The following is a 16,268-nucleotide window of genomic DNA, read 5'->3' on the forward strand; positions in this document are numbered from 1 at the left end:
TTCAACAGAAGTACCATCTACAACTAGTACAACTCCTGGCACACCGCCTCCATCAACAACCACCTCCACTACTCCAATTACACCTCCAACAACTGTTTCAACAGAAGTACCATCTACAACTAGTACAACTCCTGGCACACCGCCTCCTTCGACATCGACAACCACCTCCACTACTCCAATTACACCTCCATCAACTGTTTCAACAGAAGTACCATCTACAACTAGTACAACTCCTGGCACACCGCCTCCTTCGACATCGACAACCACCTCCACTACTCCAATTACACCTCCATCAACTGTTTCAACAGAAGTACCATCTACAACTAGTACAACTCCTGGCACACCGCCTCCATCAACAACCACCTCCACTACTCCAATTACACCTCCAACTGTTTCAACAGAAGTACCATCTACAACTAGTACAACTCCTGGCACACCGCCTCCATCGACAACCACCTCCACTACTCCAATTACACCTCCAACAACTGTTTCAACAGAAGTACCATCCACAACTAGTACAACTCCTGGCACACCGCCTCCTTCGACATTGACAACCACTTCCACTACTCCAATTACTACACCACCAACTGTTTCAACAGAAGTACCATCTACAACTAGTACAACTCCTGGCACACCACCTCCTTCGACATCGACAACCACCTCCACTACTCCTACACCTCTTATTATTTTCACTGAAAGTACCAGAAGTACCAGTATAACATCTCCACAAAAACAAATTGTCAATACAACAACTCCTACATCATGTTTTTGTGTGGTTCAAGGAAAACAATATAAACCTGGTTAGTAACTATACATTTAATTTTTAAATCATTGATGTTTTCTTGAATTTCCTCAAAAACTCCAGCAATTCTGTTATACATGTGTTTTGATTTACTTTCTTTTTAATAGGAGAGTCAATATTGGATAAGAAGGACAATGGCTCAGGGATTTGTCTGACCATGATCTGCTCCATAACCTGTGCTATTCAGAACAGTACAGAGCCATGTCCAACACCACCACCACACGACTGTCCTAAATGGAACAAAACTGTAAAATATACATTTTACATATATTTTCATATAGTTGTGTAATTGCATAGTAATTTTTTATTTCAAAGTAAAAATTTTATGTTTTTTTGCAAAATTTTTTTATTATTTTTTGTTGTTCATGCAAAAATGAATATCATTCAATTTACCTTGCATCAGTCTCTCTAATTTAGTATTTTTTGCTATGTTTCCAGACTAACGAGATCTTCCACATATGTGACTGTATTATGGGAAAGTGCATAAAGGGAGACATCATGGAGATTGTCCAACATCAATGTCCTCTTCCGAAGAGCATCACATGTACAAATAACCAGACAGCAGTGCTGGTCTATGATGAGCTACACTGCTGCCGGCAATACACCTGTGATTGTAAGTAAACTGTCGATCTCAAGTTCTTCGAGCTCTAACTTTGATGCAGACATCCCAACCTGCAAAAAGTCATTTCAGGGAGGTACCCCCCCCCCCCCCCCCCCCCCAAAAAAAAAAAAAAAAAAGAGGAAGGAGCTATAAGCTATAGGCATATGCAATTATTCGTTAATTATGTTTAAATATATAGATTACTTTTACTATTTATATAAGCTGCTTATACTATTTATGTAAACTGCTTTTATTTATTTTCCATTGCAACTTTAAACAGGTCTAAGGAGTTTGTTGTTTTCATGTAGCCTTGGCAACTTGCCTGAATAATATGCACATGAACTGAAACTTGTCAACTCACCTCACTGATAATTGATTGGTTGATTTGCCGAAAAAGGACATTCGGGATGCTCTCTGTCATACATGCGCTTCGCACACACACGCAAGGTCTCTCTCTCGCTCCCTATCCCTCTCTGCCGTGCGCGCGCTGGTTTGAAACACAGTCTCTATGCGCGCTCTTGCTCGCTCGCTCTAGATTCCGGGAGATTTTAACTAATTTGCGGGCATCAGGGAGCCGCTATCAATATGCGGGAGACTCCCGGAACTTCCGGGAGACTTGGGATGTCTGTTGATGTTGTCATCACGAAAAATATTCCATCTCTGTGAGTCTGTTTAACAATCTGCTGACATTTATGTCAGGCAAACGCATGTATGACAGCTTTTAAATCATTTAACGAGTTTGTTTGCCCATATAATCTTTAGGGTATTAGGTTAGCTAATTTGGCTTGCTGTCCACTGAGGAGGGGCTCGATGAACCAGCTTCAACTCGAGCTCTGATACACCCCCCCAGTGAATAAATATAGGATATGATTACATAGGGCAAGGTACCTGAGATGAAGGTGGAATTTGGGGAGGTGGAGGGATGCTGGAACAGCTAAGACTGAAGAGAGGTAAGCAGCTGCTTATATACTCTGGATGTTGATTGGAAGATGTTGATGGGCTCGCTTTTCCCTAAATTACGTTTAGGAACTTCACTAAACTTAAGGGGTCTGATCCATTTGTATTATGGACTCACAGAGATGGATTTTTTAAATCTAAAAATCTCTGTTCCTCTGAAGAAAGTAAGTCATATACATATGAGGGTGAGTAAATGATGAATGTTCATTTTTGGTTGGAGAACTTTTTAAGACATAAGCTTATTTACCATATTTGAAGTCATTCTAACTAATATGTTAACAGTTGGACAAAAATAATTATAAAATTTATAAGCAATATCAAAGTTATATTGTGCAGATGGTAGCGCTAGAATGGGATAGGTCAAAGGACTATTGGAATAATTTGTACAAATAATAAAAGGAAGACTGACTAACTAACTGTAGTGCTTTGTCTATAACATTTTTTATTTTTCACACTCACCCTCTTGTAGGCTTTTGTCAGGGTTGGGGTGGCTCGCATTACATGACATTTGATGGACGCTCCTACACTTACCAAGGAAACTGCACTTATATATTAATGGAGGAAATTAGACCTAAATACAATTTGAAGATCTACATTGACAATGTATACTGTGATATCCATGAGCCTGTATCCTGTCCCAGATCCATTATTGTTTCTTACAACAATCAAGTCATAACACTTAGGAATCACAGGTTCATGGAAGGTGCGGCACTACAGGTGAGACCTACAGTAGGATTGTAAAAAGATTTTGAGTATGTGTTAGATCTGCACTGTATTGTAAATTAACAGGTTTTCTTTTTGATTGCCTGTTATTCTATAAGGCACTGAAGGACAATGTTAATCTAACACTGCCATATACTCAAAATGGTGTGAGGGTTATCAAATCAAGCCTGAACTTGATCTTGGAGGTTCCAGAGCTACAAGTCGTTGTAACATTTGGAAACACCGACTTTAGCATCAACCTGCCATTCCAGCATTTTGGAAAGAACACACAAGGACACTGTGGTAAGTCAGCACATTAAAAAGTTTAAAACATTTGAAGTTATATCATGTTACTTTTAGCAATAAAATCATAAGGTGTGGTGCATAACAGATTTAAAATTAAGTAGGAAAGCTGTTGTTGTATGAAGGGGTTTGTATTTGTGTATTATTATGCTTAATTATTCCAAATCACTGCAACAAGGAACATGCAACAACAACCAGACTGATGACTGCATGCTGCCTGGAGGGATCTTGGTTAATGACTGTGCAGTGATGGCAGATCACTGGACAGCCAGTGGTGTGGATGGCAAAAACTGCACTAAACCAAGTCCAAGACCTCCAGTCTGGAATATATCCACACCCATGCCAATAACACCATACCAGCCCCATCCTGACTGCCACCATCTCCAGAGCAAGTGAGTTCATTCTATGTTGTGTAAAGTTCAATAAATTATGCTTTGCCTCAAAAGTGTATTTACCCTTCCAATCATCTGTTTTCATTTTGAACTTCCTCAGGGTGTTTGAAGCATGCCATTCCCATGTGTCTCCTGAAAATTTCTTTTTAGCCTGTCAGTATGATAGTATTCATATGAGCGACCCCTCAGTGGTGTGTGCCAGTCTGCAGAGCTATGCGAGGGCTTGCTCTCTGGTTGGGGTTTGCATTCACTGGAGAAACTACACTAGCCTTTGCAGTAAGTTCATTAATAAAATAAATTAAAATTTCCTTTATATAAAATATAAGGATATACAATTTTATATAAAAAATATTTATATAAAAAAGGATTTATCCATTGTATAAAAGAATAATAATGAACCTATTTTCTGTAGGACCTGTAAAGATTTGAATAAGAGATTGTTTTAACTTTTCTTCCTCAGACATTATATGTCCAGAAGATAAAATATTCTTGCCTTGTGGTCCAGCCGAACCTCCAACTTGTAGAGGCGGGTATGTACTTTTTTACTTTTATTTTGAATTAATTCAGTGGCACAATGTCTATCCATTTTTTAAGTTATTTTCAGTCTATTCATTTAACTCTACTCGTTTAAACACACAATCACACAACAGTTGAATTTGACCTAAATCTGATTCCCTAACTTTTTTTTTTTTTTTTTTTTTTTTTTTGCTGTTGTTTTTAATTCCATTCTGGATCATGTTCACATTTATCTCATTTTTTAAATGCATTTCTGTATATGTGAAACAGGGTTTCTGAGGGTCTTGAAAAGATCTTAAAGAGTCTTAATGCACCCTTACACAAATTAAGGTCTTAAATCAGAGCAGGAATTCTTAAGTAAATAAAGTCATTGCATTAAATATTGCATACATTACAAATAAATGACTTTCCAATACAAATGGTTTTCCAATACAAATATGTAAACATCTTTAAATCAAGATGCAAATGCAAAATGAAGTCTTAAAAAACTGAACAAAATTAAGTTTAGGTTTAAAACAAGAACAAATATCTGAATCTGTCAATGAGTCTGTCAACAAAAATACTGAGGAAAATCATAATTTCTTGCACTGTGGTCAGAAGGTACAGTAAAAGTTAATTCCATATTCTAGTGGTTTGGGAGCAGAGGCATTCAAGCTTCTTTTTTTTTGTAAAATGAATTGAAGTAATGGATGTCTCTTGGAAGTTGTATTTTCAGACTTTACTGTGTTGCTAATACAACTGTGTTGCTAATACAACCCTGCAGCTTTCAAATAATTATGTCTGACCCACAAATTCATTACTTATTATTTATTTATCAATTTATTTTTGGTAACACTTTAGTTTAGGGTCCAATTGACCGTTCGCAAAGACCCGCCCCCTTTAGTTACTGTTGCTACATCCGACAAGCCATGCTGCTCTCACGCCACACATCATGTTCTCACGCAGTAAAAAAAAAAAAAACATCGCGGAGCAAAGAGGACACCGACAACATGTCGACAGACAAGACAGAGCAGTTTACTTTTGATATGAAACAAAGTCTCATTTTTAAAGAAATTTAAATTATAAATACCGTTTTGTGGTTTATTTATACCATCAAATAAACATGAATGAACATCATAAGGAATGTTGTTTCAATCGTGGAAAGACGTCAGTACACGCCATTTTGTACCGACGTGAATCTACTAACTCCCCTGACTGCTTTGTCTAACAAAATGGCAGATTCGGCGTTATGATTGGTTTAGATCGCCTGTCAATCAAACTGACTAGTTGCTTATTAGCATGCATATTACTTGGATATAGGCTGTTTATTGTACTTTTAAAACACATATTAATGCCTTATTCTACATGGCCATATTCTACATCCCTTAATCCTACCCAATACCAAAACTTAACAACTACTTTACTAACTTTTCTTTGTCGTTGTTTTTACGTCTGAGCAAGCAAAATTTAAAGCAGTTTATTTCATTTGCATCTTTCTTTTATTATATTTATCCTATTGTTTTTTTTTATATGCTGATGTTATCAGTAGTTTTTTATGTCTGCAATTAAAACATGATTCAAGGAAAACAATTAAAAATAAATGTTATTTACAAAGGTGGATGTGTGATACATATAACACCTGTTTAGATCAGTGCTTAAACACACTGGCACATTTAATAGGTCATGTGATGTCAACCTAAACAAAAATAAGCAGAAAATGTAAATTAGGCACTTTGGTTTACAGTATAGAAATTGCCTAGGATGCAGTGTTAATGTTACTGTGATGTAAATGTAATGTGTGTAATAAAATAAAAAGTTTAAATAATATTTGCATTTCAGACCTATGCAGAGCTCAATTTCAGTGCCCACAGAAGGCTGCTTCTGCCGTGAGAACAAAACACTCTTCAGCACGGAGTCAGGATTATGTGTGTCAAAATGTGGTGAGAAGCCTTTATAGTTTGTGTATCTATCAGAGTTAAAGTCGATTTACTAAGGTTTACACTAGTCGATTTACTGGTATTTGGGGCCTTATTTAATGACCAAAAAAGCATGTCTTAAACCATTTTGCAGTTGACATGACTGTGATAGTTGCCGCGGAGAACAGAAAGAGTGAGTGGTAGAAGGAAGAGAATTTTCTCCACTCGTGTTAATTTACTTGGAATGCCAGCGGAAAATTTTTCCTTTAGTATTCTTTTTAATTTATTATTACTATGTTATTATTTCTAATTTGTACTGATCTTGGTAGATTGCGTTGATCATTATGGAAATTAACAGGCTGTGTCCGTGTTCTTTTATCTGCACATTGTCAAGAGATTGCTCGCAGAAATTTCCTTTGATTCTTTTATGGGTTTGCGGTCTCATGTTAATTTTCACTGTTTAGGCCCTTGGTCTTAATACTTCACCTCTAGATAGACAGATTGTTCTACATTTTACAACATGGTCTTACATGTGCACACAGTCTATTTCCGGCATACAAAAGATAATAATTACCCAGACCGGTATGATTCTTTCATAGTTGGAAACATTGTAAATAACAGTCATATCCATGATTGTTGAGTATCTGAAATGCATGCTGTGATAAATACAATATTATATCTAGATTAAGTCCAGTAGAATTGACAGTATGTTACTTGGGCTAGTAGATCTTGGTTTGGATCTGGGCCTCTAATCTTCTGTTTTGGTCTGGGACTTGAGGGTTTTGACTCCAACTGTGTGTGGTGTCTATCAAGGCCCTGAGAAAGAAAAATAAAGATGTACAGAAAACTTGTACCTCACGTCAACATGTATGCCATATCCATTTTTGAGAATGTTTCTGATTTTGGTCTTACCTTGTAGGATGTGTGGACTCCTCTGGGACTCCACGTGAGGTACAGCAAGGTTTAAAACTGTTCATCAATAATCAATTGTGTTGTGCTATGTGTTGAAGAAGTATCCCAGTTATACTTATTTTGTTTGTTTGTTTTTGTTGCAGTTTGATAAGCATTTTATGCACAACTGTGAAGACTGTGTCTGTGATAAGGCCAGCCAATCAGTGATCTGTAAACCCAAGAAGTGTCCTGATGTGACACCTGAGAACTGCACTGGGCCCGGCTTCATGCTGTTCAATGAGACTGATCCCGCTGACCCATGTTGCAGCAAACAAGTTTGCAAAGAGATTGGTACGTTTCTTTTTTTTAATGGGGTTTGGTTTAGGATTGAAGTGTAATTTTTTGAAGTCTCCTCTCACTCTGTTCCATAAAGTAGATTGTGCAGTCATCATGTGCAAAGATGGATCATGTACAAAAGGGTCCTGTATTTATGTTGCACCAGACAACACCACACATACTCTCAAGGTACATTTGAAAAAATCTTTTCAGTTCCCAGTCAGTCACAATCAATGAATTGGGATCCCAATTCGTCAGTTCAGTTCTGATGTAACGTCTCCATTTCCTCCTTCAGGGAATGAGGGTTACATACGTAATCAAGATGTTCAAAAACTTGCTCTGTTCCTCAATCTTCATGTTGTTTGTCTTTTTGTAGGATGGAGAGGAGTACAAGTACAAATGTGAAACTGTTACCTGCCATCAAATTAATGGCTTGTTTGTGACTAAGAAAACCATCACAAAATGTCCTTATTTGAGTTCACATGAATGTGAGCCTGTAAGTACAACTCCACACATCATACACTTTTCATATACTACACATGGTCTTATCTGATTGTGCACATTTCTTCAATCATTGAGGAGTTTGTACAGCAGCATTATGTTTCAGATAGTGACATTGCTTCGTTGTTGATTAGTTACATTAATGTGACAAGTTCACCCAGCTTCTGTTTGGTTAATGAATTAATGAATACTTGCCGTTCACTCTAAGGGGTTTGAATATGTGAAAAAAGAAGAAGAGTGCTGTGGAACATGTACACAAGTGGCCTGTATTTATGAAGCACCAGACGACACCAGACAGACTCTCAAGGTACATTTGAAACATCTTTTCATCTGCAAGAATCTGCTCTGTTCATCAGTCTTCATGAAGTCTGCTTGTCTTTTGATAGGATGGAGAAGTTCACAAATACAAATGCGAAAATGTTACCTGTCGTGAATTTAATGGGGTGTTTGTGACTGAGAAGACCATAAGAGAATGTCCTTACTTGAGTTCACATAACTGTGGGCCTGTAAGTAAAATTTCTAGCTTCAACTCCACACCAAACCTGTTCTTGAATGTTTTTTTTTGTTTTGTTTTTTGGCTGATTCTTCATACAGTGGACTACCAGTAACATTTATGAAAATTTGGAACCAAAAATTATTCAGACACTTTGACCTGATCATGCTTTGCTTAAGTGTTATCTGACATAATTAAGATTATTTTTTTCTGACATAGTTTAACTGAGATCTTGTCTTGAAATGTTCAAGGTGTCTGAATAAATTTTGGTTTGACTGTATATACTGTATAGTACTGTGCAAGTCACATTTGATACTTCACAGTTGTGTTTTAGGATGGTTATTTATGTTTTGCTTTAGTGCAGGTAGGAAATAACAATTCGATTAAGAACATTTCTTGAATGTGCATTCAATGGATTTAGGCCATTTAATTTGCCTAAGACTCACATACATAGTACTGTATACTGTATGAATACATTTTCCTTAAAGGTGCAATGTGTAAAATTTGGGAGGATCTATTGACATAAATGCAATATAATATACATAAGTTTTCAGTGGTGCATAAAGACCTTATATAATGAACCGTTATGTTTTTATTAGCTTAGAATGAGCCATTTCTATCTCAGACATCCCCCTCCATGTCAAGTATGCTCCAGCATGTTTCTACAGCAGCCCTAAACGGACAAACACTCAACAGAGTGCGTTTCATCACTATGTTGTTGTTGTTCTTCTTCGCTGGCAGCTTGCATCGTCACTACGTTGAATACGCACAAAGAAGTAGTAGTAGTCGTCGTCTGGTTTATTTGAAGCAGAGACTGTTCTTTGTTAGAAGTAAGAAGAAACATCATTGCTTCACACAGGCTACTCTCTGCTGTCTCAGACGACGACATCTTTGTCTTGTATCGGCCAGACGCCACTGTAGCTTCTCTGAAAGTGAGAGGTGTGAGGGTTGCCAGATGCAGCTAAAATGTATATATTGCACCTTTAACTCAAAATTAGAGCTTAAAAAGTTGTTATTAAATGTGTTGTACAATAAATGTGCCACTGGATTATTGAAACTACTGTATAAACTTGTTTTTCATTTCAAGGGGTTTGAATATATGAAAAAAGAGAGCGAGTGCTGTGAAACATGTACTCAAGTGGCCTGTATTTATGATGCACCAGACAACACCAGACATGTTCTCACGGTAAAACATTCTCAAACTTTTCTTTCAGTTCATCAGACAAAGAATCTGCTCTGAATTAATCCTTATGTGTCTGTCTTTTTGTAGAATGGTGAGGAGGTCAAGTACAAATGTGAAACTGTTACCTGCCATCAAATTAAGGACTCGTTTGTGGCTGAGAAAACCAAGCACAGAATGTGCTTACTTGAGTTCACAAGACTGTGGGGCTGTGAGTAGTTTTTCTAGCTTTAAAGTGTTAGTTCACCCAAAAATGAAAATTCTGTCATTTATTACTCACCCTTATGTTGTTCCACATCCGTAAGACCTTCATTCATCTTCAGAACACAAATTCACAAAGATGTTTTTGTGAAGTCTGAGAGGTTATTGTCTCTCCATAGACATCCAACACAGCTACCACTCCAACGTCCAGAAAGGTAGGAAAAAGACATCATTAAAGTACTCTATGTGACTCCAGTGGCTTAAACTTAATTTTATGAAGCGATGTGAGTGCTTTGTTTGTGCAAAAAAACGTTACCAATTTATTTACAAAATAATATTATCCAAAGCGTGTTCACGCAACACGCATTGAACGCACGTTGCAGATCGATATTTTTGTAAGTAAAGTGGTAAATAGTTTTTTTGTGCAAACAAAGCACTCACGTTGCTTCATGAAATTAAGTTTAACGAGTTCGTTTGCCCATATAATCTTTAGGGTATTAGGTTAGCTAATTTGGCTTGCTGTCCACTGAGGAGAGGCTCGATGAAGCAGCTTCAACTCGTGCTCTATATATCCCAATGAATAAATATAGGATATGATTACATAGGGCAAGAAACCAGAGATGAAGGTGGAGTTTGGGGAGGTGGAGGGATGCTGAAACAGCTGAGACTGAAGAGAGGTAAGCAGCTGCTTATATACTCTGGCTGTTGATTGGAAGATTAGATGGGCTCGCTTCTCCCTAAATTACATTTAGGAACTTCACTTAAGCCACTGGAGTCACATGGAGTACTTTATGATGACTTTTTCCTACCTTTCTGGATCTTGGAGTGATAGTTGTGTTGGATCTCTATGGAGAGATAGAAACCTCTCAGACTTCATCAAAAATATCTTAATTTGTGTTCTGAAGAAGAACGATGGTCTTACGGATGTGGTACGACATGAGGGTGAGTAATGAATGACAGAATTTTCATTTTTTCGGTGAACTAACCCTTTAAATACACACGTCACACACTTGTTCAGTTCGTATTTTCAGTAGCTGTTGCTTTTTGAGATATTACACTGTTTCTTAACTTATTGTACACATTCATTAAGAAAGTTTTTACAGCACCAATTCAGCATCATGCCCTCAGATAGTGACATTGCGTCATTGGTCACGTGCCACATTGCATCCGATCAACAGTGACATTCATCCATTTTGCAACTGATTAATAAAATGATCAACTTGTCTTTCACTTCAAGGGGTTTGAATATGTGAAAAAAGAAGGAGAGTGCTGTGGAACATGTACACAAATAGCCTGTATTTATGATGCACCAGACAACACCAGACAGACTCTCAAGGTACATTTGAAAACATTCCCAAACTTTTCTTCATCATTTCAGTTCATAAAATACAATCTGCTCTGTTCTTCAATCCTCATGGTGTCTGTCTGTCTTTTGTTAGGTTGGAGAAGTCAAGAGTTACACATGTGAAACTGTTACCTGCCATCAAATTAATGACTCGTTCATCAGTGAGAAGACTAAAACAAAATGTCCTTATTCAAGTTCACATAGCTGTGGGCCTGTGAGTAGAATCTCTAGCTTCAACTCCACAATAAACAATTGTTAGGGCCCGAGCACCAATGGTATGAGGACCCTATTGTAATCGCTCTGTCAATTCTTCTTCTTCTCCTCAACGAATTACATTTTTGAGTGCTTAAACATGCTTGAAACTTTTTAAATGCATCAGAGGTGGTGAAAATTTACGTCTGATATGGGTTTCAGAATTAGGTGTGACAAAATGGCTTGATAGCGCCACCTACAAATTTTCAATTAAGCGCCCTTCGCGCTACGTTACACGTACAGGTATGAAATTCAGTAGACACATGTAACAGCCCAATACCTACAGAAAAGTCTCAGAAGTAAAATCTGAAAACCCAACAGGAAGTGAGATATTTTGCGGTTTTTGCCATTTCCAGATGTTTTACTTTAACAAACTACTCGTAGAGATTTTTTCAGATAAACATCATATTTGGTAAGTCTAATCTAAAGGCCTTTGAGACGGTAAATTGCAAATCGCAGTGTATAAACTTGTTTTTCACTCCAAGGGGTTTGAATATGTGAAAAAAGAAGGAGAGTGCTGTGGATCATGCACACAAGTGGCCTGTATTTATGATGCACCAAACAATACCAGACATGTTCTCACGGTACATTTAAAACATTCTCAAACTTTTCTTTCAGTTCATCAGACAAAGAATCTGCTCTGAATGAATCCTGCTCTGTTCTTCTGTCTTAATGGATTCTGTCTGTCTTTTGATAGGATGGAGAAGTCCAGAGTTACACATGTGAAACTGTTACCTGTCGTGAATTTAATGGCTTATTTGTGACTGAGAAGACCAAAACAAAATGTCCTTACTCGAGTTCACTCGACTGTGGGCCTGTGAGTAGAACTCTAGTATGAATGTTTTTTTTGTTTGTTTATTTCATAAGTTTGCACAACCCTAATGCATCATTGTGTGCTCACATCCAGTGCTATTTTTATTATATATTTTTTTTTACATATTTTTTTTCTTTTAAGTATTGCTTAAAAAAGGAAGTAAAAGGTGCAGTAAAGTGTATTATTAAAACTACTACTATAAAAACTTTTTTTTTTTCCTCTCCAAGGGTTTTGAATATGTGAAAAAAGAAGGAGAGTGCTGTGGAACATGTACACAAGTGGCCTGCATTTATGATGCACCAGACAACACCAGACATGTTCTCAATGTACATTTAAAAACATTTTCAAACTTCTTCATTCTTTGAGTTTGACAGACCGTGAATCTGCTCTGTTCTTCAGTCTTCATGCACCTGTCTCTCTTTTTGTTTAGGATGGAAAGGAGTACTATTTCAAATGTATGAATACAACCTGTGTGAACAGGACTGGCATGTTTATGACAAAAGAGAGCTATAAACAATGCCCGCCCTTTAACCGAGATGACTGTAAGCCTGTAAGTAGAATATCTGTAACTCAAGGAGTGCACATTACACTCAAGTTCTGCTTTTGACACATTTTTTTCTCAACTTTTTGAGGTCAGTGATGTTAAAAATTATCACAGCTAAAGAAATACCTTCAAATAGTCCTCATTTACTCATGTTCATATTGTTCCAAGCAATGAAAGAGGATGGGGGCTCACAATGGCAAAAAACAAACAAACAAACAAACAAAAACAAAACAATAAAAGTAGTCTTCTGGTCTTCTTTGTGAGGGACAAAATTTCAGTTATTCATTAAAAATCTTGCTTGACACTCATGGTCAACATTCGTGGTAAAAGAGCAGCTTAGACATTATGCTGCAATATAAATAACTCCTTTTGTGAAAGAAAGTGGATTCAGGGTGAGTGACTGATGACAAAATTGGACAATTTTTTTTAAAAAGATCTAAATGGCAGTGTTAACTGTTTGAACCTTGAGTTAGAGAAATTAATGTTTTAAGAACATAAAACATCAATTGAAGTAAATCAAAGGAAATTACAATGTTTTTTAAAAAGTAATTTTGTTCAGATGGCTATAATTGTTTTGTATGGAAGCTTGTTTCCATGGAATAAAAAATAAATAAAAAGGAACATGAAAAAAAAAATTTATTCTGTGGCAAAACAAAAAACTGTGGAAGCTTGTTTCTGCCACAAAAAATAAAAAAGGTAATTCTGACTTTTTATCTCGCAATTCAGACTTTTTTTCAGTTTAATCTCAAAGTTCAGAATTTTGAAAAAAGAATTGCGAGATAAACTCAGAATTGTGAGAATGTTTATATCTCGCAATTCTGACTTTTTTTCTCATAAGTCTGAGTTTACATCTCGCAATTTTGACTTTTTTCCCCTCAGAAAAGAAAGTCAGAATTGACAGCATTGAAAACACTAAGACAAAGTCTGACTCTGAGCTTTGAAACATATAACTAAGATTATTTAGTAAACTCTTCTCTTTTTATAGTCATCACTTAGTTTCCTGCTTATGCTCTTCCCTGGCTTTTGCAGTCAAACTCTCAGGCTGATAGAAGAATTGTATCTTCTGGCAGGGATTCGGCGTCCCGGGGGCGGATCTAATATATCTGATATTTCTGACTTTGAGATCCATCCGAACTAACATCATGCTTCCATAGTTTTTAAGATTTGACCATACTTTACAAAATGTCTAAGCAATGTTTCCTTTCTATATTTATGTCCTTGTAGGAAACAGTGCAATATGACAAAGACGGATGCTGCGAGATCTGTAAGATATTGTTTCCTTGTACAAAAAATTCTGACAAAAATGTTCAAATTGTTTTATCCACCCTATTGTATTTATGCAGAACATTTAATAGATGTTATGTAAATTATAAATAACATACTAGACATAGCATAAAATGCAATTCTGCCTCTATCATCTCTCAGGTGAACTCAGCAACTGTGTTCGTGCGAAGAACGTCACCCATCTGCATGTCAATGACTGCACTTCCATCGAGGATGTAGAAGTTACTTCCTGCGCTGGCCACTGTGACGATGGATCAATGTGAGAGCATTGCACACCTGTTGATCACATACATGTTTTTCCTATCAAATTCTCAGAAGAACCAAAAAAGTATGTGTTACAGAGTAAAACTAATTTTTATATGAGGATTGCAGCCGGGTTACCAAAATTTAGGACGTGTGTAAATACATTCTAAAACTATTTTTGATTTGTGTGGTTTAGTTTAATTAAGGAGAAAAACTTTCACAAAAACCTTCCTTCCGCCAGAAAAAATAGTCCCTGACCATGAACAGCAACAGAAGTTACTTTATTATGCATTAGATGGCAGCAAAGACTGTCTTTATGAGTGTGTCAGTCAGTAGCGAAGACTTTTACATTAAAAAGATTGAATTGTTGTGAACACAGAACAAGACGCAACTGACAAATGCTTTGACCAGCGCTGTCAGTCACGGGAAAACCCCTTAACTGTTAAAAGGACAGGATAATACATCGGATATAAAAATGGCTCAGAAAAGTGAATTTAACTAATTTGTTATCATTTGTTATCATTTTGGTTGATATTTTGTCAAGTATCTGATGAAATTCAGTCATCTGACCGGTGTTTTCTTGGAAATCTGCACAGGTATTCAATGGAAAATGACATCATGATGCACAGTTGTTCTTGCTGTCGGGAGGAGCGTGTCAGCCGTAAAGATGTGATGCTGAAGTGTGCCAATGGCAGCGAGATCCTTCATCACTACACGTACATAGAGACCTGCAAATGCACGCCTACCAAGTGTGAAGAAGAGACTGGAAAAAATGAACATGGACAATTTACAGAAATAAATCTTGTGACACTTAATGGGATAAATGAACCATAAAAAATATCGTAAGGAATTTCAAGTTTAGGGGACTGGACTTTGGGTAAAAATCTACACATTTAATTATATAATGTTAATATTCCATCTAAAGTAAAATCTATATAACAACTGTAATAATACAGTTGGTAAAAGAGGCAAATGATGAATTAGAGTCAATCACAAGTCACTTTTCCACAAGCTGAGGTAAATACTAATATCTAGATTCTAGAAGGTGCACACAAATACAAAACGTGTGACACGAAAATAATGCAAGAAACATTAAACAACATAAGATATAACATAAAAGATACATAATTAATAACAAAAAGTAACAAGAAAAAAATTATGTCAAGTTATTTTATTTAGTGTCACTCAGGGAATTGTTTACAGTTTTTCACTGTAAATGATAAGATCTATAACAGTATTTTGCTGTAAAATTACATAAACTGGCCCATTAGATAATCAATGAACAGGTTCTTACCATTGCTTTCAGTCTTTTATTAAAATTACAAACATTGTTTTACAGTGTAGACCACCTGTGGATAAAAAAGATACCACTTGACCTGCTGATCTGTCACAAGAAAGCAACTCTTTTAAAATATATAACCGAAAATGACAATGATTTAAGCTGATTGTTGTAGTGCATTAATGGCTAAAATTATTTTGGCAAATATTGCACCTCATGTTTTCTTTGGTTTGATTGAAGGGTGTAGTTATTTCTAAGCATAATCTTTAAAAAAAAAAAAAAAAAAAAAAACTTTTTTTTGGTAATGCATGATATAATGTTGTTTTTTTCCTTCCAATGAAATTTATCAAAATCACAATAAAGCATAATAAAGAGCATCATTTACAGTCTTGTGGATTTTTATTTATTTTTTATTTTTGTGGGAAAATTGCCAGCTTGCATACATTGATAGTACTAAGCATCGGAGTACAAGTAATTTCCTTTTCTTTTTATCTGTATCTTAATTTATCATTTTATGCTATTTATCATTGTAACAATAGCCCTACTTAAATGTAATCTCCAGTACATGGTTTAATATTTGTGAAAAAACACTTAAAAATTTTGATTTTGAATCAGTACCTGGCCGGGGGAAAAGTGCATTACCTACATCTTACCATTAGAGGTCACTGTTGTCAACCTACTGAAAGGGACAGATTTCCCTCAAGTTATTTTTTGCACATTTCTGTTGACATTTTGAA

General features: G+C 36.2%; 1 protein-coding gene across 1 annotated transcript; it reads left to right on the forward strand.

The window, feature by feature from the left end:
- Positions 1-10: 10 nt before the first annotated feature.
- On the forward strand, positions 11-15,917 carry LOC125247020 (mucin-2-like; the record flags this gene model as incomplete). The annotated part of the gene is made up of 22 exons (XM_048158185.1): positions 11-800; positions 910-1,049; positions 1,241-1,415; positions 2,830-3,077; positions 3,182-3,365; positions 3,544-3,757; positions 3,858-4,033; positions 4,218-4,287; positions 6,092-6,192; positions 7,088-7,119; positions 7,224-7,410; positions 7,493-7,584; positions 7,772-7,891; positions 11,008-11,106; positions 11,210-11,329; positions 11,853-11,951; positions 12,065-12,184; positions 12,409-12,507; positions 12,612-12,731; positions 13,950-13,989; positions 14,151-14,268; positions 14,849-15,917. Coding segments are annotated over 22 exons (3,582 nt in total), but the record flags the coding sequence as incomplete, so codon positions are not given.
- Positions 15,918-16,268: the final 351 nt, after the last annotated feature.

This window comes from Megalobrama amblycephala, linkage group LG15, assembly GCF_018812025.1.
Source record: "Megalobrama amblycephala isolate DHTTF-2021 linkage group LG15, ASM1881202v1, whole genome shotgun sequence".
In the NCBI taxonomy this organism is placed as follows: Eukaryota; Metazoa; Chordata; class Actinopteri; order Cypriniformes; family Xenocyprididae; genus Megalobrama; species Megalobrama amblycephala.